This window comes from Lynx rufus, unplaced genomic scaffold, assembly GCF_022079265.1.
Source record: "Lynx rufus isolate CCGP_SWC_20201006 ecotype Redwood Valley unplaced genomic scaffold, mLynRuf1.p SCAF_7, whole genome shotgun sequence".
NCBI lineage: Eukaryota > Metazoa > Chordata > Mammalia > Carnivora > Felidae > Lynx > Lynx rufus.
This window is the reverse complement of record NW_025814889.1, coordinates 53,854,366-53,879,911: the sequence shown is the minus strand read 5'-3', so window position 1 is coordinate 53,879,911 and position 25,546 is coordinate 53,854,366. Positions and strand designations below refer to the sequence as shown.

Here is a 25,546-nt window from a genome sequence, read left to right as displayed (position 1 = left end):
ATGTCAAATCCATGATGGATAAAAATGTGTTATGGGAGAATGGTTAATGCTTAAATGAAGCATCGGTACTCAATGTTTCACTGCACTGAAGAAGGATTTAAGAAGACAATAAAAGGTGGGGGAGCATTTATTACAGGCAGAGAAAAGACATCTACAAAGCATGGAGGATGAAATAACACAATTCCATCCAAGGAACAGGAAATCTGATCTATTCTGGGGAGTGAAGATGTTAGTAGAAAGCTAGGAGTCAATAACGGGCCTTATGTCCTTTTCCACAGAGTTAACTGGAGGGACACAGTCATGTTTAGGTTTTAGAACAAACATTTTGTTGTGTGTGTAGAAAGAGGTTTAAAGGGCATTAAGGGCCCTTTAAACATGTGCAGTTTTTCATGTTGTACACTGCACAACTCAGGGAAGGGGGATGTGCATCAATCATGTAGATTACACATGGAGTTGTTGGAGTTGTTCAATTTCTTGTCCTGGCACCTTAAGTTGGGGGAAGCGAAACCAGTATCAGTTGTCAGCATTGTTTCCCTGACTTTCAACTCCAGTATTGAGTACCTTTGTTTCTTTGCCCTTCTATGCTCCCTCATCAAACATTTTCATTATGCTTCATTCATACTAATAAATGACTGATATCAATACAATATGTAAGCTTTCACAATTTACAAATCAACATCAATGAGTAGTAAAGAAATATAGCTCTAACTTCAGAATTTCAGACAGGAGTGAGAAAAAGATTAGCTTAGGCACTGAAATCCATTCAGCATCCAATACAACTCCTTTAAGTCAATGGTAGAATGTATGGGTACTCTTCACATCACCTGGGAAACTTCTTAAAAGGAAAGTTGCCTAGCTCCATCTAAAACCTTGTCAATCAGTCTCTGATAAACTCCCCAGGTGATACTGAATGGATATATATTGCTAATCCATGTAAACGATGGCTTTAAAGCCACTCCCCAAGGGAAACTCTATACTCTATATGGAATACTCTATAAAGAATATGGTCTATATCTGAGTTTAAAACTTATGGTTTCCCCAGATTTGGAAATTTCCATCAAATGAAAAGCATAATAACAGGACTCTTCTCTGAGTCACACTAACTTAGGAGGTTGAGATTTTAGTATCTTGACTGTTAATCACTGTTCAGAAACAATCAGGAGACACACTCTTATTAGGTTAGATCATCTGCTCTAATAGAAACCATTCTACATAACAATCATTTAAACAACTTCATAGTCAGGAACACTATTATTTTATTTCTAGGTCAATTTGAATAGCCAGAAATGTCCTCCTCATATCCAATCAAAATTTGACTGCTCTTGGGTTCTATCCATTTGTTCAAATAGCATCTTATAGGACTTCAAAGAGAAAAAAAGAATTTGCACTCTCCTTCAACATCCTACTACTTCTGACGACTCAAGAAAGCACTCTTTCTCCCATACTGTCTACACATGGTGATCTTCTGTGTAAATGGATCAGCTTTTCAACACCCTTCGTGAAATCTGGGAATGTGAATTGAATGCAACACTGCAGGTTTCATGTCGCCAGTGCAGATTTTATTAGATGACTCCTTCTCTGCATGCCATTGCTAACCACTGCTAATAGAGCCCAAGGTTGCACATGCTGTTAGAAAAAGCCATGATTTGGGCTTGAAGTTAACCCGGACCTTTAAGCCTTTTTTCTATTTCTTCACTTGTTTATAAAAATATGCAGGCACCTTCATACTAGAAATTTATTGAAAACTTAAGTGCAAAATTTTGTCTCCTCCTCTTCAATTTAATCTCTTTTGGTTTAGTATTTTAGCTGCAGTTTAATGAAAATATACTCTATTATTCAAATATAAGCTTTATATCCTATGTTTAACAAAAAATATAAGTGTGCATTTTTTGTCCAAACTAGTCATCAATAAAAATGTTAAATAGGGTGGTATCTTAAGGATTTTTACAATTCTTATTTTATTTTTTGAATCTGCTCTGCAAAAACGATTCACTGTGTATGCAAATGTGACAACCCTTGTAAGGTTTTGAAGAGATGAATACACTATTGATAACTCTAACTCCTACATAAATAATTACACTTTTAAAATAAAAATATATCAAACATCTTTGTCTTTTAAGCTGTTAAAATAACCATTAAATATTTATGTGCAATGTATAGAAAGTAACACTTTTAGAAAACATTACAGGGATAGATAGTAACATCCATTTCCAATTTTACATACAGTTGATTGTAAGAAGTTGATCTGATGACCTATACAGGGATGATTTTCTAAAATATCATTTAAAAGAAATTTAGGTCTAGTTAACAAAGCTAATTGTTATTAGCTTTAGAGAATTAGAAGAGAATATTTAATGTTGTTAGAAGAGAATATTTAATGTTAATAAAATTTCTTATATTCTTTTCTTAATATCTCCAAAGAGATTATTTTAATACAGGGCTTGCTTTGATTATCTCACACATTTATGTTAACCCTGTTTCTGGATATGTATTTATTTAAATGTTGGTCATACACCACCAGCTTATTCCAAATGGTGTTAAAATAGATATTACTTGTATACATATTTATTAATGTACTGCTTACATACAAAAAAACCCCTGCATCTGGCTTATCTCCTTGAAAAACTAATTTTTTCCACATTCCTTTCCAGGTTCTCTAATTCTTTTCCATACTAATTTTTTCCACATTCTATGCATTCCCATTGTCAAGTATAGTGAAATAAATTTAACTAAATACATATCTCTTAATGAGAAAGTGTACATGTTATAAAAAAGTTTAATAAGTATTTCTAAGCAATCATCAATTAATAAAAAAATTCAAATGTAGCATAATGTTAATATTTATTAAGTCTAAGTAGTAAGCATATGGTTTTGTACATTGTTCACTGTACTTTGCTGCATGTTTGAAATATAATATAAAAAAAGGGAGAAAGTCTTCAACTATTTGATATTCAGTGTAACATAGCATCTCCTATATGCTATGTATGCACTTAATATGGATAATATGCTGTTCAGTCCGGGAAAATTGTTTATTTCCCCTACTGCATCTCCCAATTCAAATTTTCATGACCATCAGTGCATAAAATGATGAAAACAGAACCTCTTTGAAACATTTGTAAGTCAGACATTACTTGTATTCCCATTTTTCTTTATTATTTGGTATAAATTTACTTCAGATAAAAATAGTTAATATTTCCAAGTAGCTACGTCCATAAAACACTTACAAGTAAGTTTAACAATAAAGTGTGAGTTATCATTTTTACCAAAGGTAAATCATTTTTATCAAAAGTAAATCTCTCCCCCTCTCTCTCAGCCCCTCCCCTGCTTGCAGGTGGGTACAAGCATGCACTCTCCCCCCTCTCTCTCTTAAAAAAAAAAGAGTAATCAAAATGCTTTTCCATAAATTCTGTAAGGATTTATGAAGAGGAAATAACATCCATAATAAAATGGAAGGTTTCCCTTTCATGCACAGGCACAGAAACTAGTTGAATTCTAATGGAATACATTAATATAATCTTAGTGATGCATTTGAACCTATAATGTTAAACAAAACATTAATATTATTTCTCAAGCTTGCACTGACTTAGTGGCAGTGTGCATTGCAATAATGATAATTAAAAAAAATAACAAATGCTTTTTAAGGGAATTTTAGTTTGGTATGATTATTTATCATGTGAAGTTAAAATAATGCACTTTCCTCTCCTATCTTTTTCCATAAACAAAAGCCGCAGTGCCAAGACGAAAACATAAGAAATAGTAAAATTATATATTTTTCTTCTTTTTGAACAGAAATAGCAATGCCAAGTTCAGTTTGTTCCACTGGTTTTAAGCCAAATAAATAGCAAAAAAATAATGAAAAGCCTGGTCATATCATGTGTCACAAGTTTCTATTAAAGTCCTTATGTAAATTTCAGATCTCTGCGCTGCATGAGACAGGACCACTCCTGCACTCAAAAGGTCCATGTCATGAGAACAAAGCGGGGAGGAGGAAGGGAGGGAGAAGCCACAGGGGTCTGGAGAATGAGAGGAACACATGTTCCAATATGGAAAAGTATATATTTAAATTCCATCTTCTCCTACATTAATATCAATACAACTTTTCCTCAGATCATAATGGCAGTTTACAGTTCAAGTAATCAAATACCATCCTACAATATGGCATCAGAGATATTAAAAGGAGGGAATCTCAACTTACCTGTAAGCTTTGAAAGAGAGAAATTGGAAGGCAAAGGAATAGCATAAATAGAACAAAAGGCTTTTTGGCCTTATTATTTTACGCTTTAGAAATCATTTCAATAAATCGTAGGGAGATGCTATATTTTATGGTGGATTAATAGAAATTTCTTCAGAACACACTGGTTCAACAAAACTTACTAAATTAAACTGTAAGTTATTAAATTTCAACATGCTTCCATTTATTTTGGAAATATTCATTAAAAATCTACTGTTTGGGGTATGGAGTTACCATAATCAGCATAAAATAAAACTGACTGCTGGGATGACACTACAGTATTTGCCAAAACTTATGTAAAGTCATGCTGTATTTCTACATCAAAATGGAAACAAAATTACACTGGGATTAGTTTTCACAAATTGACTTGGTGCATTGGTATATTTTTGAAAAAACTGTAAGAGGCCTAAGAACACAAGTATGTATCACACTGACACATTCTTGAAGTACCAGAGAAATGTCAACAAGTTATGGCAGTGAGTCACAGTAATCCTGACTAGTAAAAATGGGTTTAAGGCATGCAAACCCCACCCCCCACCGCTGCCCCAAATCATGATGTCCAGGATCAAAGGGCTTTTATGCAATGTTTTATGCATGTTAACCTTCTCAACATGGCTGCAATAGTCATGTCCTTATTTCGCTTCATGAAATAATATTTCCTCTATTGACTAATCCTTTTTCCCTTGGGTCTCTTTTGTATCATTTTTGATAGACAACTTCTTTCCATTCCTTTGCTTTCAATCCTTGGAGAACTAGAGCTTTTACATCTGTTTGCACTTCTTTATCTTCCTGAATGATCACGTTGGTTTAACTTTTGAAATTTGCATTCCATCTGTTGGTCTCACCCATAATCTCCTTCTGAGAGTTTTTCTCCTAAACTTTTTTTTAATTGCTCATGTAAATGCGTATCACCGATGGTGTGTAAACAACTTTCTGTACACTTGGGGTTAAAACGATTTGAAAAGAAAACCACATGGTTACAAAATTCTAAAATGGAAATAGTTGTAGAGATCCAAGTGCGTACTGTCACCCAGAAGTATTTAACCATACAGCCAGATAATTCAGCAACCAAACTATTTTGATTCAAGTTTGATAACCTGCAGATTGCCAATGAGAACAAGCTTTAACTAGTAAAACGAAGAGTTTGCTGGGAATGGGTCATTGCATAAGGCATCACCACAAAAACAAAACAAAAACAAACAAACAAAAACCCTCCCTATGATCTGGAAAATCAAACTTGACAAGAAGCTTCAGTTTTGTGAATTTTGAGAAATTTCAGTTTGCTAATATCTCTAATGTTGCGCCAGGATTTTGCTTTGTAATTATTAGCCCCCGTTCCTTAGATTTACTTAATTTTACACAATGGCTTTATTCTACGCAAATGGGACAATCACTTAAATTGAGAACACAACTGCCAAGCAACCTCCTTCTCCAATGTGAAATGTTATAAAAAAAAATCAGTAGCTTTGATGACAATATAAAATCATGTGGGGAAATCTCTTAAATAAGTTTTTAGTTCATCCCCTACAAAAGAAGCAAAGAAAAATTCCATAAGATTGTTATGTATTAGAAATGTATATTTTTGCATGTAACCTAGATTTGCATTAAGAAATTAAATAATAACATTCACTGTCTCCAAATGTCTACCAATTATACAAAGAAGATGCTTAAAAACCTGCATCTTGGGTTTTGTCTTGTTTTGTTTTTGTTAGTATTCCAAAACAGATGTCCATGTTCACTTTAAATTTTTTTTTTCAATGTTTTTATTTATTTTTGGGACAGAGAGAGACAGAGCATGAACGGGGGAGGTGCAGAGAGAGAGGGAGACACAGAATCGGAAACCGGCTCCAGGCTCCGAGCCATCAGCCCAGAGCCTGACGCGGGGCTCGAACTCACGGACCGCGAGATCGTGACCTGGCTGAAGTCGGACGCTTAACCGACTGCGCCACCCAGGTGCCCCCATGTTCACTTTAAAAGATCAGTTATTTTTCTTTCTTGCAGTCACTTCTTATTTCTGTTGCCTTTATTCACCCCTTATAGTTAACTGGCTTTCTAATTCTCATATGACCTTCACTTCACCTCACCTTCACCTATTGCTCTACAGGACGGTTTGTTCAAGTCAATATATCCTAGCCTTGGATTTTTGTCTCCCATGAAAATCTAACAATGTTCAACTCCATCTTTTTTCATCAGCTTTATCTATGAGTAAAAATTTAAAAAGTCAACCCCCAAAGCTTTCCTTGTAGAGCATGTTCCATAATGAATGAAGAACGAGATCTTACTCTATGCCAGAGATTGCATAAAATCATCCAGCCTGCAGTAAAAATTACTTCCCTCTGTCAGGCATTTCAATTCCAAGACAAAACTAACAGTTCTCCAGATAGTCTATCTTTCTTCTGTTATTCTAACAAATGAAAAGAATTATTATTGTTTTTATTTTCTTCAAAGTATACTTTTATACACTTATTACATTTGACTATTGCTTAAGCTATTTATAGCTCCTGCAGATAAACGTGTGTCATCCCCAGCTGCTTGTTTCATTTCTTTGTTGTGTTTCATATAATGGACCACAAGCCTCTGATTGGGCAAAAACAGGCATAAGGCAGTGCACATGCCACGTGAATGTTGTCCACAGTCCCCAAACAAGAGGGTCATTCAATAATTACTGAACAACATTTCTACTAATCTATAAACATGGAGGGAGGAGAGCATAAATGCCAGTGGCAATTTCCCCTTTTATTTCTGTGGACTTGTTTAATTCCTGTTCATCGATCAATGCCTTTTTAGAGACCAGGGACCTTGATGAAGAGTGATTCACTCAAGGCCATCCATCAATTCACCAGAAACACATTCTGCACAACCACTGCATAGACACAGCCATGTTCTCTTTAAGGTTGTTCTTCTGAATCACTTGGATGCTTACGTGTGGAAACAGTGCATTTTCTCCTCCTAGTTTTCTAGGAATGATTCTACTGTCAGTAACTACCGCATAACAAAATGAATATGCTCTTTAAAATTGCTTAGTAGACTTAAAGATGGAACCTGAAAGCTCAAAAGCTACACCTATAAAGTATTTTCCCATAATCCTATATGAAATATCAACATTCATTAGTAAATATTTATTTATTATCTTTTATATGTATAGCAAAGAGATTATGCTGTAATCTCAGTGGTTCTCAACCTGAGGCAATTTTGCCTCCCAGGGGGCACTTGACCATGTCTGGACACATTTTTCATTATCATATAAACTGTGGGTGGCCTCTACTAGGGAGTTTGCTACTGGCCTCTACTGGGGAGAGACCAGAGATGCTGGAGAAGTAATAAACCACTGGGTTCAGTTGTTAAAGAGAAACACCATTTCCCTTTCTCTGAACTAAGATAAAAAGAAATGTCTATGTGTCCTCTTTGGATGTTAGCATCAGGACAAATTTTTAAGACTGTACCTTATAAAGTGTGTCAACGTAAATTAAAGACATAACAGTAAAATAACACCAGATAAAAGCAATTTCACAGAATATGGGAGAGAGATTATCCAAAAATTTAGATCTGACTAATGGGTAAAATTTAAAACTCTCAGAGGAGGATTTAATGGCCAGTTTTGTTTTTTAGATGTACCAAAAAGTTCTGATTTAACAAAAACAAGTATAAGGTACATGTCATGTAAATGATGTCCACAGCCTCCAAGATAAGAGGGTCATTCAATAAGTATTAAACAATCAGGTCCTTTCCTGCCTCTATTGTATGAGACGACAAGGCCATTCCTAAAACATGTAGGGCTCAGGCAAATACTTGGCATTTTGGCCCATATAAAAAAATTCAAACAAATTTTACAACACAACAATAAAAATATTCCCTTGGAGAGATGCCAAAAAATGATAATAATTATTAGATTAATACATGGTAAAGTAAAAAATGAGAAGGAAGTACAAGGGAAAAACACTGTGTTTGCAGAAAAAGTTAACACTGGCAGTTAGCTTCATCTAGGATATGAATTATTCCTTGGTAACACATCAGGAGTTTGGGCAATGTAATCATGGATTCCCAATCTGCTCACATTAATCCCTTGGAATAAATTCCTGAAAAATCTGGATGGTTGTCTTTCTAAATGTATTAAATGAAATTAACTTTAATAAATTTATATGGCATTATTCCAGGTAAACCTGGACAGCATTTAAATTACTCTCATAACAAAAGCAAATTACTTAATATAGAAAAGAATTGCTTTGCCCTGAATTAGATCCTTAGGATGCAAATGCTTAAGTTTATCAACTTGAGTAGCTGTCAAGTATCATCCTCTTGAACACCTGAGTGGACAGGATACTCAAGTATGATAACTTGCCATCAAAATCCATCCTTAAGACTTAAAATATTACTGCAAAAGCTAATTTATCTACATATATGCTTCTTATTCTAGAAGTTTCATAGTTTGGAGTTTCTTGTATGTGATAGACACTTAAAGCCATGCTACTAAATAAGACACAGATAATTTATTTACTTACTTTTAATATTTTTAAAATTTTTATTCAGTTTGTTTAAACCAAAGACACTTCACCCATTTCTATCTCCTACTCCCTACCTCTTGCAACCAACAGCCCATTCTCTGTGTGTAATTTTTTTTAGGACTCCACATTGAAGAGACACCATATAGTATTATCTTTCTCTGACTTATTTCACTTAGATAATGCCGTGGAGGTCCATCCACATTGTCTCAAATCCCAAGATTCCGTTCTTCTCTCTGACTTAATAATATTCCACTGATGTGTGGGGGTATGTGTATATAATACATATAATAATTTATTTATCCATTCACTTATCAATGGACACTTAGGTTGTTTCCATGTCTTGTCCATTGTAAACAGCATTACAATGAAGGTGGCGTGCAGGTATCTTTTCAAATTGGTGTTTCAGTTTCTTTGGAAAAATACCCAGAGGTGGAACTGCTGAATTATATGGTAGTTTTATTTTTAATTTTTAGAGGAAGCCTGTTCTCCACAGTGGTGCATCAATTTACATTCCTATCGACAACGGACAAGAGTTCTCCTTACTCCACATGCTCACTAACACTGTTATTTCTTATCTTTTTGGTAATAATCATTTTGACAGGTGTGAGGTGATAAATCATGTGGTTTTGATTTGTATTTCCCTTATGATTAATGATGTTGAGCATCTTTTCACATCCCTGTTGGCCATCTGTATACTTCTCTGGAAACATGTCTAGTCAGATACTCTACCTATTTTTTAATCAAATTATGTTTTCCCTATTGAGTTGTAGGAGTTCTATGTATGTTTTGGATATTAGCCTTTTGTCAGACATAAGACCTAACGATGATTTTCTCTTAGTCGGTGGTTTGCCTTTCATTTTGTTGGTGCTTAGAAGCTTTTCAGTTTGATGTTAATTTTTCCTTTTGTTGCTTTTGCTTTGGGTGTCAGATTAAAAAAATATATATTGCCAATACCAATGTCAAGGTGCGTACTACCTATGTTTTTGCGTAGGAGTTTTATGGTTTCAGGTCTCATATTCATATCTTCAAACCATTTAAAGTTGTCTTTTGTGTATGGTGTAAGATAGTAACCCAGCATCATTCTTTTGCATATGGCTGTCCAATTTTCCAAATACCATTTATTATTATTATTATTTTTTAACGTTTTATTTATTTTTGAGACAGAGAGAGACAGAGCATGAACGGGGGAGGGGCAGAGAGAGGGGGAGACACAGAATCAGAAACAGGCTCCAGGCTCTGAGCCATCAGCCCAGAGCCCGACGCAGGGCTCGAACTCACGGACCGCGAGATCGTGACCTGAGCTGAAGTCGGACGCTTAACCGACTGAGCCACCCAGGCGCCCCGCAAATACCATTTATTAAAGAGAGGCTTTAATAATTTAATAATACTTTACCCACTGTATATTGTTGGCTCTTTTGTCATAAGTCGACCATATGTGTGTAGGTTTATTTTTGGGCTCTCCATTCTGTTTCATTGACCCATGTGTCTGTTTTTATGCCACAATCATACTGTTTTAATTGTAATAGCTTTGTAATACAGTTTGAAATCAGGGAGTATGATGCCTCAAACTTTGTCCTTTCTCAAGATTGCTTTGGCTCTTTAGTTGGTGTGTGTGTTGTTCCATGAAAATTTTAGGATTATTCTATTTCTGTGAAAATGCCATTGGAATCCTGATATGGATTACACTGAATCTTAGATTGCTTTGGGAAATATGAAAATTTTAACAGTATTAATTCTTTGAATTCATGAGCACAGAATATCGTTCCATTTACTTATGTCTTTAATTTCTTTCATTAATGCCCTATAGCTTTCAATAGACAGGTCTTCTGCTTCCTTCATTAAATTGATTCTTAGGTATTTTGTCCTTTTTGATGCAATTATAAATGGGATTGTTTTCTTAATTTCTATTTCTGATAGTTCATTAGTGTAATGAAACTTAACAGATTTTTGGGTGTTGATTTCATATCCTGCAACTTTATTGAAGCCACTTATTAGTTCTAACAGTTTTTTTAATGGAGTCTTCAAGGTTTTCTATATATAATATCAAGACATCTGCAAATAGAGACAATTTTAGTTCTTCTTTTCAATTTAGATGCCTTCGGTAGTTTTTTGTTGTTGTTTGTTTTGTTTTGTTTTTTCCTTTTATTTTGCCTCATCACTCTGGCTAAGATTTCCAATACTATATTGAATAAAAGTGGTAAGAGTGAATATCTATTCCTGATCCTACAAGAAATATCTTCAGCTTTTCACTGTTGAATATGATATTAGCTATGGGCTTTTCATATATGGCCTTTAATACATTAGGATACATTCCTTCCATGGGAAGGAAGTTGGGAGTTTTTAATCATAAATGGATGCTGAATTCTGTCACTTTATCTACATATACCAAGATTACTAGATCATTTTCATCCTTCACCTTGTTAATGTGGTATATATCACATTGACTGATTTGTGAATGTTGGACCATCTTTGCATCCCTGAAACAAATCCCACTTAATTACAGTGTATGATCCTTTTAATGTATTGTTGATTTTGATTTTCTAATATTGTGTTAAGAATTTTCACATCTATGTTCATTAGAGATATTGCCCTGTAGTTTTCTTTTTGTGAGTCATCCTTGTCTGATTTTCTATTAGATTAAGTATGTTTGAAAGAGTTTCTCCTCTTTTATTTTTTAAAAGAGTGTGAGAAGGAATGTTATTAATTCTTCTTTGAATATTTGGTAGAATTCACCAGTGAAACCATCCGGTCCCAGACTTTTGATTGTTGGAACTTTTTGATTACTGACTCAATCTCCCTGCTAGTCATTGGTTTGTTCAGATTTTTTATTTCATCATGATTCAGCCTTGGTAGGTTGTATGTTTACAGAAATTTATCCATTCCGTTTGGGTTGTCCAATTTACTGGAATATAATTGTTCACATTAGTCTTATAAGAGACTGATCCTCTTATGATCCTTTGTATTTCTGTGGTATCAGTTATAACATCTCCTCTTCCATCTCTGATTTTGAGTCTTCTCTTTTTTCTTGGTGAGTCCAACAAAAGGTTAATCAACTTTTATCTTTTCAAAGAACAGCTTTTAACTTTCTTTTTAGTCTCTACATCATCTATTTCTTCTCTAATCTCTATAATTTCCTTCTTTCTACTATCCTTGGCCTTCATTTCTTCTTTCTTAGTTCCTTGAGGTAGAAAGTTAGATTGTTTGAGACTTCTCTTATTTCTTGAGGTAGACTCTATGAACTTTCCTCTTAAAACTGCTTTTGCTGCATCCCATAAATATTGATACGTTACATATCCATCTTTGTTTCATTTTTAAGCATACCAATAGCTTAGTGTATCTGATAACTTATTTTTCCCCATCAGAATACTTAGCTGTGCTCTTCTATTATATACACATTACTTCACTTATTTAGGGACATACAAACCAGAATTTCATTGTCTACAGAATTACATAAATCACACAAAAAGCTGTTTCTTCAATAAGTGGTCTTAAGTCTATTTGATGAATCCTGACTGGTACTCTGTCAATCATCACTAATTTACTAAACAACTAAGGAACCTGCTAGTCTCTAACTATTGGTAAAGAAGAGCCTGCTGGTTCCTAGTATATTAAAATCTTAGCAAGCTCACAAATTGAAGTAATCTTTTCCCACAAGACTCCTTGGAATCCACTCCTCACATTTTTAACCTTTTCAAAGGAGAGTGATTTTCTATTGCCCTTCTTCACTTCCCACTGGAAAACTTTTCTTCAAGAATTTAAAGAAAAATAAAAAACTAATTGCCTTCTGAGAATTTCATCCCTGACTTCATTTGGTATTACTGGGAATGCTGCCAGAGGAAAGAGTTCTGCATGCTGTTGGAAGTTAATCTTTTAGCATATTCCCTAATTTGGATGATCTACTATTTGGGAATATATACTTTAAGAACATGGTGGAGAAGGAAAAGGAGGAGGGGAAGAAGGAAGAAGATGGGGGGGGCGGGGCGGGGAAGAGGAGAAGGGAGAAGACAGAAGAAAGGGAGGATGGGGAGAAAAAAGAGGGAGAAGAAGAGGAAGGGGATGGAGAGGAAGAAAAGGGAGAGGGGGAAGGGGAGGAAGAGGAAGAAGAGACAGTCAGAAAGCTGTGAGTGAGTTCATAAATTATGTCACAAAATTATTGCAATAAATCAATTTGAATTAAATTATTATTGAGTCTGAAAAGTCATATGCAATTAAGTGGTACAGTTTACTTGAAACAAGATATACATTTTTCCATATGATAAATATTTGAAGGCTACCCCTTATTATCTGTAATAGTGCACACATGATACAATTTTGGAGAATCACATCAAATTTGAGAAAATCTTTTACTTAGTAATAAACACATGGGGGGAAATCCAAGATAAGCTTAACTCTACCTTGATAATGACTAATCCTCTCAACACTTGCTGAGGGGCACCTGGGTGGCTCATTGGTTAAGCATCTGTCTTCTACTCAGGTCAGGATCTTAGGCTTCACGAGTTTCAGCCCACGTTGGGCTCTACGCTGACAGCTCTGAGCCTGGAGCCTGCTTCAGATTCTGTGTCTCCCTCTCTCTCTGCCCCTCCCTTGCACACTTGTGCTATCTCTCCCTTTCTCCCTCCCTCCCTCCCCCTCCCTCTCTCTCTCTCTCTCAAAAATAAATAAAAATATTAAAAGAAACCACTAGCTGATTATTTTTTATCGTCTAGCTAAGGCTGACTTCAGGTAAAACTGTGTGCTTCTTGAAGACCAAAGTTGTTCAGTTCAGTTTTGACCCCTTAAAGGCTAAAGAAAGTGCCTGACATATATTGGTGGTGTTGTAAATCAACACAAAAGGGGTAAAAATTTGTCTTACAGGCTACCCACTCACAGAAAATGCCTCTGCTTTTACTAGGCACTTCTTGATACTCAAATATCAAGCCAGTCCCCTTTTCTTAGATACCCAAAACAAATATATTCCATCTATTTTTCTACCGTTCAAGATGTTCCACTATTAATCATCAATTTCTTGCACCCTTCGTCTACCAAGAAAGCTGAAATCATTAGGCTCACAGTATTTCTTTTACTTTGTACTATCTGTCTCTTTTTCTTATACCTTGCTCTGGTATAGATGCCTCTACTTTCTTTCCAAAACTTCTTCATGTGTGCTTTTTGGTGAATCTACCCAATAGTTCCTTTGAGAACATGGTCAGTTTTCTGACTAAAGGGTGAATGGTGGGGTTTGGTGAGGGGACTGATGGCATGTAAGAAAAGCACATCAACAGGTGCCAAAAGGGCCACTTTGGAAGAACGTACATTCCTTTCCCTGAACCACACCATTTTTCCAGTCCTTAAACAGGCCAGTGTCAAGAATTTTCACTATTTTCCTCTCTACACAGATTCTTTTTTCTTTGCCATTAATAACTGTTGAGACATACATCTCACTGTGGCATAAAAAGAAATTTCACTCACTTCTGCTGCCATCTCTCTTCTAAAACAAAACACCAAGAGAACATTCTATCTTATACTAGTCATTTAATTTTTGTATTCTGCTTTCCATCCCTTCTCGATCAAAATGGCATTCTCAAAGCTCACTAGTGTCCTGCTAATCACTATATTGAAAGGTATTTCCTATGTTTTTGTTTTGTTTCCGTGAACCTTTGTTTGTTGTCTCAACTTTCTTCCTAGTGTAACTTCATAGTATGCTGCTTTCGATTCTGCATCATTTCTCCTTCAAATGGTCTCCTAGTGGGAACATAGGCATGCTTTAATTTTCTCCCCAGGCTCATCCCAGCCCTTCCAGCTAGCCTTCCCCAAGAATCAGTCTTTCTTTCATTTTTCCCTTTTAATATTCTTCCTCTAGGATCTATGTCTGATGTAGTTCAATTATCACATGTATGATTAGCATTCTCAATTGATTACAGAGCTCTAATCTGGCTACAGAGCACCAGAATGGTATCTCAAGTAGTTGTCTGATATTTCCTTGTGGAAATATCCTTGGGGAAATGTTCTCACGTAACATCACAAACACCAAACTCATCGTCTTCTCTGTAAACTGGGCTATGTGAATGGTGCTAGTTCCTCAAGTACTGGATTTCAACATCTTGACCCGCCTTACTTCCTCCTCACGTTTAATCAATAATGCGTGACATTCTCTGAATCATTCCTTTGCTGTAGTTCCTGCAACAGCCCTTAACCAATAAATGTTTACAAAGAAGTTATAAAGGAAATTCACATATATCCAAACATGTCCTATACTCTGTCAGTTCAGACTCTTACTCAAGCTTTTCCTTCTCCTCCCTTTGTACTTCTAAGATCTTATCCAGCATTGAAGGCTCACCTCCAATATCAGCTCCAAGAAGTAGTTTTACTAGGGATAAATACTCTGTCCCACTTCAACTCCTATCATGTTTTGTTTATATAGTTAATTTTACACTTACCAGGCTGCCTTATATGAAAATTATATATTCAAATATTGTTCTACTTCCAAATATAACTTGTGAGCTCTTGGAACACAGTAACCTTGTCAACTCAGTTTTTCCTCAGACTTAGATCTGCCACAGTGTGTATACATTGTAAATACTTAAAAACTTATTAAGTGTCTCCAATTAAACTAAACTGAGATGGGATTTGAGTATTAGTAAATTATTAAGAAATCTGTATTCAGATGAAGACTGTCTGAAATTCCTTTGAAATGGTTAAAAGGCTTTTGACATATCACCCCAGAAAATAATAGCAAGATAAGGGATCAATGATATAAAACATAAATACAGTATCTTTTTCCCCCCAGTGGGCAATCAAAATTAGGTAAGAAATTATTACCTAATACTTGTTATCTGAAATTTCCAAAGAATAATGTTTTTTGTTGTAGTTACTGTTTTCAGCTTTGGATGTGTATTTTTCTTTCTACCTTAGCAATTTTTAGCTGTGTTGAAGAATCAAAGGGAGACAAAGGAACATTTGTTTAGAATACTTATTTAGCTAGTTGAAAGGTCTAAGACTGCCTTGATGCTGATAATGGTAGTTCATGCAAGAATGTTCCAATGCCTTTGCTTTTGAGAACGATCTCGGGCTTTCAAATATGATCAAACTTTATTTATAAAAATATTTGTGTATATGGAATTTTGAAGTTTTCTAGCTACATGCAGTATCTAGAATTTAAAAGTTTTTCACTCTGAGTTCTTTACGTTTATATTTAACACAAGCAATATTGTGCCTTTATGACATTTTTTTTTCTAATTTATAACAGAGTGACCAATTCAGACTTGAAGATATATTCTATCCAAATAGGTCATATGGGTTCCAAATAGCAAGATTTCATTCTTTTTATGGTTGAGTAATATTCCATTGCGTGTGTGTGTGTGTGTGTGTGTGTGTGTGTCACATTTTCTTTATCCATTTATCAGTCAATGAATGATATGGATGGAACTAGAGAGTATTATGCTAAATGAAATAAGTCAGAGAAAGACAAACACTGTATGATTTCATTCATATGTGGAATTTAAGAAACAAGCAAAAGGAAAAAAATAGAGAGAGGCAAAGAAAGAGACTCTTAACTATACAGAACAAACTGATGGTTACCAGTGGGGAGGTGGGTAGGGCGAAGGGCTAAATAGGTAATGTGGATTAAGGAGTGCCCTTGTTGTGAAGAGAACCAGGTGTTCTATGGAAGTGCTGAATCACTACATAGAACACCTGAAACTAATATTATACTGTAGGTTAATTAACTGGAATTTAAATAAAACCTTAAAAAACCCAAATTAGTCATATGAGGAGTAAATAACACAAATTTTAAGCAAACATATATAACACTACATCCCTTTGAAGGGGCATGTCAGCATGAAGTGACTTGGCATGTTTTGAATATCAAAATGTTTTTGGTGGCAATTATCAGAATTGTTGAATTTCTTACTTGTGCTCATCTTTACTTTTTAACTGGTTTGGACTCACAAAGCATTTACCACACAGTCGTCATTTCATTACCAATCTTGCGGCAAATTCTGATTTAAACCATTACAGATGTATACAGATGGAGAGCTGACAGAGAATGGAGAAGAGGAAATAAGAGTGAAGGAAAGCAGGGCATAAATTCTGTGGGATAACCGACTTAATTGGCCTGGCTTATATTATTTACTAATCAAGTTGATAATGGACAACAATAAAACCACAGCTATTAAAATCTCAACGAAAAACAACTGATTGACTGGGTTTTATTTTCCCATGACCTAAATTAGATAGCTACCATGCCAACTTGATGACCGTGCCGGTCTGCATCAGCTTCATAAAACACTCCGGAGAATCTCACAGTTCACAACAGACTTTCATATGCAGTGCTACATATTCAACTTTCTTTCAGCCATATTTTTTTAGTGACAAATATAAAGTGTGAGCAGGAAAGGTAAAAATGTTCCACCCACTTAATTTTTATTTGGCATGTCTACAGACAGGTAAACACACAGGCTACTAGGAGATAAACGATTTTCATATTTCTTCACAAACACCCTAGGAGGAGAGAGAATTTTCTTAGTATAAAACTCAGTCCTTATTCTGTCAGGCAAAGTAATTATGGAACCAAAACAAATCCACATTGTCTAATTAGGTCATTAAAAAGCATAAATGCGTCATGGAAGCTTTTCCCCTTGCCTAAGACATAAAGTAAGACAATGAAAACAATCTGGTAATATAGAAAGGTTCAGAATTTGTTTCTTTTCAAAAATAATAGGTCCTTTCATCTTTCTATTTCCCTAAGACGAAGACAGTTAATTTAGAGACAAAATCTGTAATTAGTTCAGGGTTTACTTTGATTATGTTTCAAAATATTTAACCAAAAACAGGAAGATAGAGAAAGAAAGAAAATACACTGAAAAATTATCAAAGGAAGTGAATAAAAGCAAGAGAGTGGGTTGCTGATCAAAATGTATTGTGCAGAGACAAGATGAATATAAAATCTACATTCATGTAAACACAACCAATCTGGGATACCAGAAAGCTCTCAGGAAGAATACGCAGGCATCTGCCTTTGGGATTTCAAACCAGACTTTAATCACAACTAACTTAAATAAAAACAAATGGCATGATTATTTGCCTCTTCCTCTTTCTACTTGTTATTTCTTGAGTTTTAGAAGACTCATGGCTCAAAACGTTAAGAAACGAAATGCAAAAAAAAAAAAAGGAAAGGAAAACAAACTTACCTGTGATCCTCTTGGCCCTCGTTTGTGGTCCCATTCTGAATGCCCCATGAGCTGTAATATAATAATTAGCATAAATTCAATGATGCTTATTTTATGTGGCAAAAAATGTGTACTCCTTCTTCTAAAGATCAAGTTTTTGAAATCTAAGTTTTAATAGTAATGTATTAAATAGCTATCATGAATAAATTAATATACCTAGTCATAATAATTTCTTTGAGAGCTAAGATTCCAAATGGTAGTTGTTTTGAAGATATTTTAATATTACTGTCTGATAGAAAGAGTCTGCTAATACATAGCTTTATGGTTCTTTTGTCAGAATGTCCTAGAGAGATGTTAACCCAGGTTAAGCTTTTTAAGTTTGTAAGCCATTAGGTTTCTAGTTTATTAAGAAAATACGCTAAATAAATCATTAGTATAGCTTAATTTACTGTCATGAATGACAAAAATGAGAAGGCAAAAATATTTCAATCATTTTTAATTCTGTTTTGATAATATCACAAAACATGGGAATTCTAAAGAGTGAAATGATTTAATGTGAAATATGCCTCCAAGGTCACAAAATGTAGATTTACATCAAAAGAGACACTATAAGACATTATCAAGTTTTTCCCATAGTTGTAATGGCCCTGAACTACTCTACTTGCAAAGCATTGTATTTATTTATTGAAAATAACATTCAAATAGAAGAATACTAAGAAAATAGAAGATGTTGACTGAAAGGAATAAAACTCCATTCATCTGTCCAGTACACTTACTATTCGTGTGTCCCAATGGAAGAATTCCCCATCACTAATAAACTAGCACACCAACAGGACAGACCCTTCAACAAATGCATATACATTATTAGATTTTCTATACAACAGCAATGATTTCTTAGTGGATATAAAGAAATCTGTTCAAAAACTGAGAACTGAGGGTTGATGGAGGGTAGGAGGGAAGGGAGGGTGGGTGATGGGTATTGAGGAGGGCACCTTTTGGAATGAGCACTGGGTGTTGTATGGAAACCAATTTGACAATAAACTTCATATATTGAAAAAAAATAAAGAAATCTGTTCACAACACAATAGCAACAAAAAAGTATTATAGTTTTGAACATTAGCAAGACATGTGATAACCATAAACAGAAAACGGTAAAACTTTTCTGATGGTCATACAGTGCTCCTGATTAAAAAGACTCAATTGTATAAAATTATTAAGCGTTCAGTTCTACCCACACAAATTTACAGGTTTAACCTAATTTCCTATTTGTTTAGGAAACTGAAAAAAAAAACAACTAGGTAAATTTTATCTGAATAAACATTGGTAAGAATGAGAAAATATTAGAAGAGATAGTAATACCCTAGGGGATATTAAAATATATTCTAAAATTTAACCCTAATTATGAGCTAGTGATTTAAGACTCAAAATATAAATGAATGAGATGTAGTGGACATTTGTGACATGAACTCAAGTACATATGGCAACAAAATATGAAAAAGAAAACATATATATCAATGAGTCTTTGATGAATTAGTCAACAAATGAAAAAAAGAGAAATAGATTCTTTGGAAAAAAATTAGAGCTGAACCTTATACACAAATATTAATTCTAGGTAGATAAAAAGACAAATTTAAAAAGATAAAAAGCATAAAATAAAATAAAGTCCAGGCAAATATTTAAACTACCTTGAAATGTGAAAAGATTTTCCAAACTAAACAAAACACACACATACACAGAGAATAAAAACACACACACACACACACGCACGCACATACACACAGGATTACGATTCAACTACATAAAATCCTCAAATATGCGTGTACAAATGTCACACTGGTAAAATATTTGCTTTAAATGGCAGGTAAAAAAAATAAGTATCTTCAGTACACTAATTTTCTACAAATTTGAAAGTAATGCAATTTAACAAAATAATTACAGGAAAAGATAGTTCACAAAACAATTATCAATAATCAATACTGGAAATAACTTTATTTGAAGTGAAAAAATTTCAATATAAACAAAAGCAAGAAATGACGCTTGCCTATTAAATTAGCAAACTGATAATATTCTGGGAGCTTAGTATGCCTATATATTGCTAGTATGTAGTGCACAGATACACACATATGTATATATTTACATACTTGTAAATACAGACATGTATACACTATATATATCAATTTTAATAGATATTGCATACTCTTAAAAATTCATACCCTTTGAATTAGAAAATAAAAATGTAAAAATCCAGTAATTATAATGTGTCAATCACTGTGTCATCCAACCACAGGGGAACTATCCACTAAATTAGAGTATACAAAAGAATATAATATTGCATTTACAATGTGGCCTTCAGGGCCCTTTTAAAAATTACATGCAAAATGCTCAAGTTTTAATAAGTGAAAAATATAACAAAGTAATTTTAAATTATTCATTTTTAATAAGAAGGTCAGTTATTGTATGCCTTGGAATTAGTGAAATGATTTAATTATAATTTGGCTAGCACACAGTTTGGGGTAAATTAGCCCAGGTAATCATCATATAACTTGAATGTTTACACTTAGCAGACATTTCTTTAATGCTTTAATTTTTTTTAATTTCTGGATTTAATGGCATTACATCTGCTAGTAAATATTAATACTTATATAAAGTTGATTATAAAAAAAGTTAAATACTAATCAACTAGTGAAATAAATAGTCTGATTTAGAAACATATAAATCAACATTTAATTAGTTGTTCACCAGAACTATCAAAACCCATTCCTGACACATTTCATCACCTGCCTTATTGACCTATTATTATTAAACGATTATTATTGACTTTTGTCAATAATAGGAAGAAAAAATATAATAGAAAGAGCAGATACTTGCTTTGGCAACTTTAAAGAGATGATAACTTGAGTACTACCTAAATTTTCTGAAAATAGTATTTTATAAAAACTGTTATGCCATTATTCTCTTGCTAATGACTTTAACGGGATAATTTAATAAATTCTATCATGAGTGTCACAATAAAAAAAAGGTAAGTAAACCACAAACACAAGTTATAATACATAATACATAATACATTGAACAAAAACTTTCAAAATACAGAGTCACTTGGGTCATCCCTTAGCACAGAACAAGAAGATAAACTTGATAATAATAAGCCAGAGCTTATAAACCTCCAAAAGTTCACTCTCTAAATCTGACCTTTTGATTTAGGGTAAAGGCATTCTATTTTATTCTATTATTACATATTTATTTTATATATTATTATATTTAAAAGTCTGAGTGGACCAGCCTTTTGGTAGTATTTCAAAATGTATTTTTAAATGATACTATCACTACTTTTTTCAAAATAATGAAAAGTTAAAGAAATCTACATGCTATGCAATAAAATCAAAAAAGCAATAAACTCTGAAATGATAAACAAGATACTGTAATATTCTCTATTTGATGGAAAGAGAGTCAAAGAAACTTCAACAAGATTTTTTTTTCCCTTTGGACTTGAAGAAATCAAAGACTTTTTAATTAAAATAATCTGAGTCAAAATGTAACATTAATTGTTTCAGTGTCGAATGTATGGGTTTTGTTATAATATTCTCTGTAATTTGTTTTTTAAAGGCAGTAGTAGGAAGTAGTGGGGGTGCTGTACAGGGTGTCAGGGCTCTGCTCTCCCTGTGATTACATCATACCCGGCACAGGTAGGGGTGAGGTAGGGAGTGAGGATAAGCACATGATAGCACATGCATTTTCATCTTATTTGCACAAAGAATTTATTTTACTATCATAACAGCACTGCCCTTAGGACAAAAGACTAAAATAACCACAATGTTTTCACTATCCCTTTTAAAAAACCATCCATAGTGTGATAAACGGCCTGACTTATTTATTATTACAGATTATTTACATTAAAATGAAGCATTTGCCCACAGGTAAGTATTCCTGTTAATGCTGTACCATAGGACTAAATGCTTTAGGAAGTATATAGACATCTCATTAGCTTCCCTCTCATGACTAAATTAGGACAAACCAAAAATCTTGGTTATAATAAATAGTGAAAAGGAGATCTTGAACAGGGAAGTCAGTGAATTTCAGAATTAAGTGCAAACCAATACTGATGAGAAAGTCAAAACATCCTTTGAATCAAACAGGTAGGATTAGTATTAAGTTGCAGATGACAAGAGTAGTCATTTGACATTTTCATGGGCTTAGATGAAAGACAGAAATCGGTCATGGACCATAAGGAACAGAAGTAGAAACTGTGGAATTATCTTTTTCTTTTTGCACTTTAATTCATCTGGACTAAACTTTCAAGAAAAATGAAGAGCAGCATGATACCTAGATAACTCTGGGGAAAGAGACACTTCATTAACATGATATGATACTCTTTCTGGAGAAAGAATGCTTAGGATTTTATGATTAGTTATGTACAGTTTCTAGAAATGTAAGAGAGAACGAGAGACACATACTGAGACTGACTAGAAAAATGAAAAAAAAAAAGGTTTTCAAATGTATTCTAGCTGGTCAAGAATACATGGCTGCTTAATTCAGGAAGAAAAAAGAATGTTTGCCTCTCACCTTTAAAAATACCTTCTTAACTACTGAAATATGATTACCCCTCTGGGTAAAGGCATTTTAATAAGAAGGTTTGGGGATATATAGGTCACCAAAGTTATACCCACAAATGCTAAACAAAAATCTTTCTATCTGATGAAGGAATTCTCAAAAAAAAAAAAAAAAAAAAAACACAAGAGTTATCTCTCTTCTTTTCCAGGTCCCACTAATCAAGATAGGAAAATGCAGATCCTTATATTTATTTCTAGGAAACAAAGTATACTTCCTTTAAAAGAAACACAATCTATTATTTAAAGCATTTCAAAAATCCTAACTTCCTTGACACTGAGTCATTTTCATCCTTATGGAATAAATTCTTTTCTCTCTCTTTTATTTTTAATAATACATTTCTACATCACAGCCTTCAGCTAACAGTATGTTACACAGTACTTAGTTCCAAGGAAAACAAAACTGCTGCCAAACACCAAATTTAAAAAGTTCACAGGAGAAAGCAAAGAAGTCAGCATGGAAACAAAATGGTTCTATCCAAGCAGAGGTATTTTTAATAATAGCATGAGAAATGCAGACAGTTGAAAGTATGCTTCTGTAGGTAAAATATTTTCCTTTCTTGTTTCTAGATTTTTCCCTGAGCTATATTGCATTATTTTTTGTTTGTTAATATAAAAAAGAATACCTTTTTAGGGGCTCCATGGGAGGAAAAAGTTCACCATCGCTATTACTGCAAAGAGATGAAAGCTGCATGAGGCCCACTAGGTGTGAAAAAAATAATTCTTTGCACATACCTAAGGAGGTAAGAGGCTTTACATAAGAAAAAAAAAAAAAAAAGGTAACACAGAGAGACAATCCCATTGTTATCCTGGCCTTCCTCTCTAGAAACCATTCCTCTACTTCACTTGTCAAAAATTACTAAAGCATATTTTTAAAAACACACAAAATAACATATATATGCCGTATTATATAATATATAATTATATTATATATAATATATATTATAGTGTGTGTGTGTGTATATATATATACACACACTATGTATACTTATATCTACCATAGATGGTGCATAGGAGGATGCCAAAGTTGCTATATAAACCTCCTTTTCATTGCATCATTTATTCATTAAATTTTTAATGCATATTTATTATATGCCTATTGTGTTCTAGGCACAACCTAGATGTGAACAAACCAAGATGTATCTCTACTCACCTGGCTCTTACAATTCTAGTGAAAGGAGACAGAACATAAATGAATAAACAGAAGATAGCAGGAGATGATAAAGCTACACAGAAGCTTGGAATAAAGGAAGGAGAATCAGCGGCTCAAGGCAGAGAGGGCCTGGGAACAGAGCTAATTTCATATAAATAGATCAGGGAAATCCTTTATGAAAAAGTGGCTTTTTAGGAGAGAACTGTATCAAGTGAGAGCTGTACACACAGATATCTGGGAGGTGGGTGTGCCAGAGGAAATAGGAGATGCAACGATCGTGATCTCGAGATGGGAGAAGTGGTTCATTTGGGAAATAGCAGATTATCCTTAAGCTAAAATTTTAAAAAGATTAACCATAGGTATATATTAACCATAGGTATATATTTGGTATTTACTTTTTTAACCATAGGTATATATTTGGTATTTACTCCCTTCCTCTGGTATGAAATTGCCCAAAAGTTAATCTTTCGATCCACTAATTAAAAATTGCCAAGTACATTCTCTTCAGCAATAACAGACCAGGGATTCCCCCTCTTCCCCAATCTCTTCCTCAATTTTATGCAATAGATCCCACACTCCACAAAGGCACCCTTAGATTAGCCATAGCACATAGCACAAATCTGGTGTCCCTTTACACATTTTTTTCAAGAGTCATAAAAGACACAGCAGGCTGCCTTTTAACTCTACTTACTGTGAGAGGCATGAAACTTTCCATTTGATAAACAAATTAAAGCTTCTCTTTACACTTAGCACTTCCCTTTGGATTCTTCCCCTTTGCATACTCTTTTTATAATCTCTTTACTACTTAAGTTTTCTCTCTTCAGGATTCCATGTGGGAAGGCAGACCTGGACCGCTCACTCCTCTGACCACAGGGTCTACTAGATGGCAGTGCCTTGGCCTGGGAAGCTCTTTGACAGACAGTCTAGCCAAGCTCAGTTCCTGTCTAGTCCTTTGAGGGGAACTGCTCTTAATCCTTTCTTTCCTTCACCTCTTGCTATCAATGGAGTAAGAAGTTCAAGAGGACATTGTGCTCTGCAGAAGAGGGACGCTGAAATCTATATTTGATTTGGGCCTTAGGCCAAAGATGTTGACAGAATCCCTGAGGCTCCCACACACTGTCACCCAGCCCTGCAGGGTTCTTCCCTGGGGTTTGGGGCATAGAAAGGCCTAATGCAGGAGACACTGACAAGATTTACCCTCCTTTATAATTGAATTTACAAACTGGGAGACTCCATCAGACACCTTTGGGTAAACCAGATAGGTTTGATCAGTGGCCTTGGTTCTTACCCATAGCCTACCTTCATCACCACCACTTTATCACATCACCCATACCCAAGTCCATCTCACTCTGCAAAGGCATTATCAAGTGATGGAGATACTATCAAAGATTTTAGGGGGAAACAGGACATGGTTACATTACACTGAATACTACAAAAAGCCACAAAAATATTCATCAGATACTCCAAAGGCATCGTACAGCATTTGGGGGTGGGGTGGGAGGAGGGCAGCTGTCACACCTCTTGCCCTTTACTTTTGAGGCAGGACAAGGGAAGTGAGTCTTTTTCAACTTACTGGTCCTAGCCTTTCATGCCTCAAGGATCTTTCTCAGGCTCTAAATATGTTGTTTTTTTTTTTCCAGAATAATTTAGCTTCCTCCTATTCTCCCCATCTTGAGTCTTTAGACAAATTAGTAGGGGGAACAAAGATTCTTTAGAACTAACTCTCCTTAGCACTGAGACCCTGGAAATAGTAAAGAACTGAATGACTGAAATTAAGGGATATCTTTGTTTTCACAGTCGCTGATAACTACCTAAATTCCAACCACTCTACACAGAATACATCCCTGATCCTGACTCTTAACATGCCAACCAAGTATAAATTTCATAAACATGAGAAATGGAAAGACTTC

At 34.4% G+C, this 25,546-nt stretch overlaps 1 protein-coding gene across 1 annotated transcript in view; it reads right to left on the bottom strand.

Moving 5' to 3' along the window:
* PDE3A (phosphodiesterase 3A) overlaps nucleotides 1–25,546 on the bottom strand; it is a 310,780-nt gene that overhangs the window by 107,521 nt on the left and 177,713 nt on the right. The window contains exon 2 of the mRNA XM_047066513.1: nucleotides 17,901–17,951. Coding sequence (XP_046922469.1) covers nucleotides 17,901–17,951 — 51 coding nt within the window. The remainder of the gene's footprint in view (nucleotides 1–17,900; nucleotides 17,952–25,546) is intronic.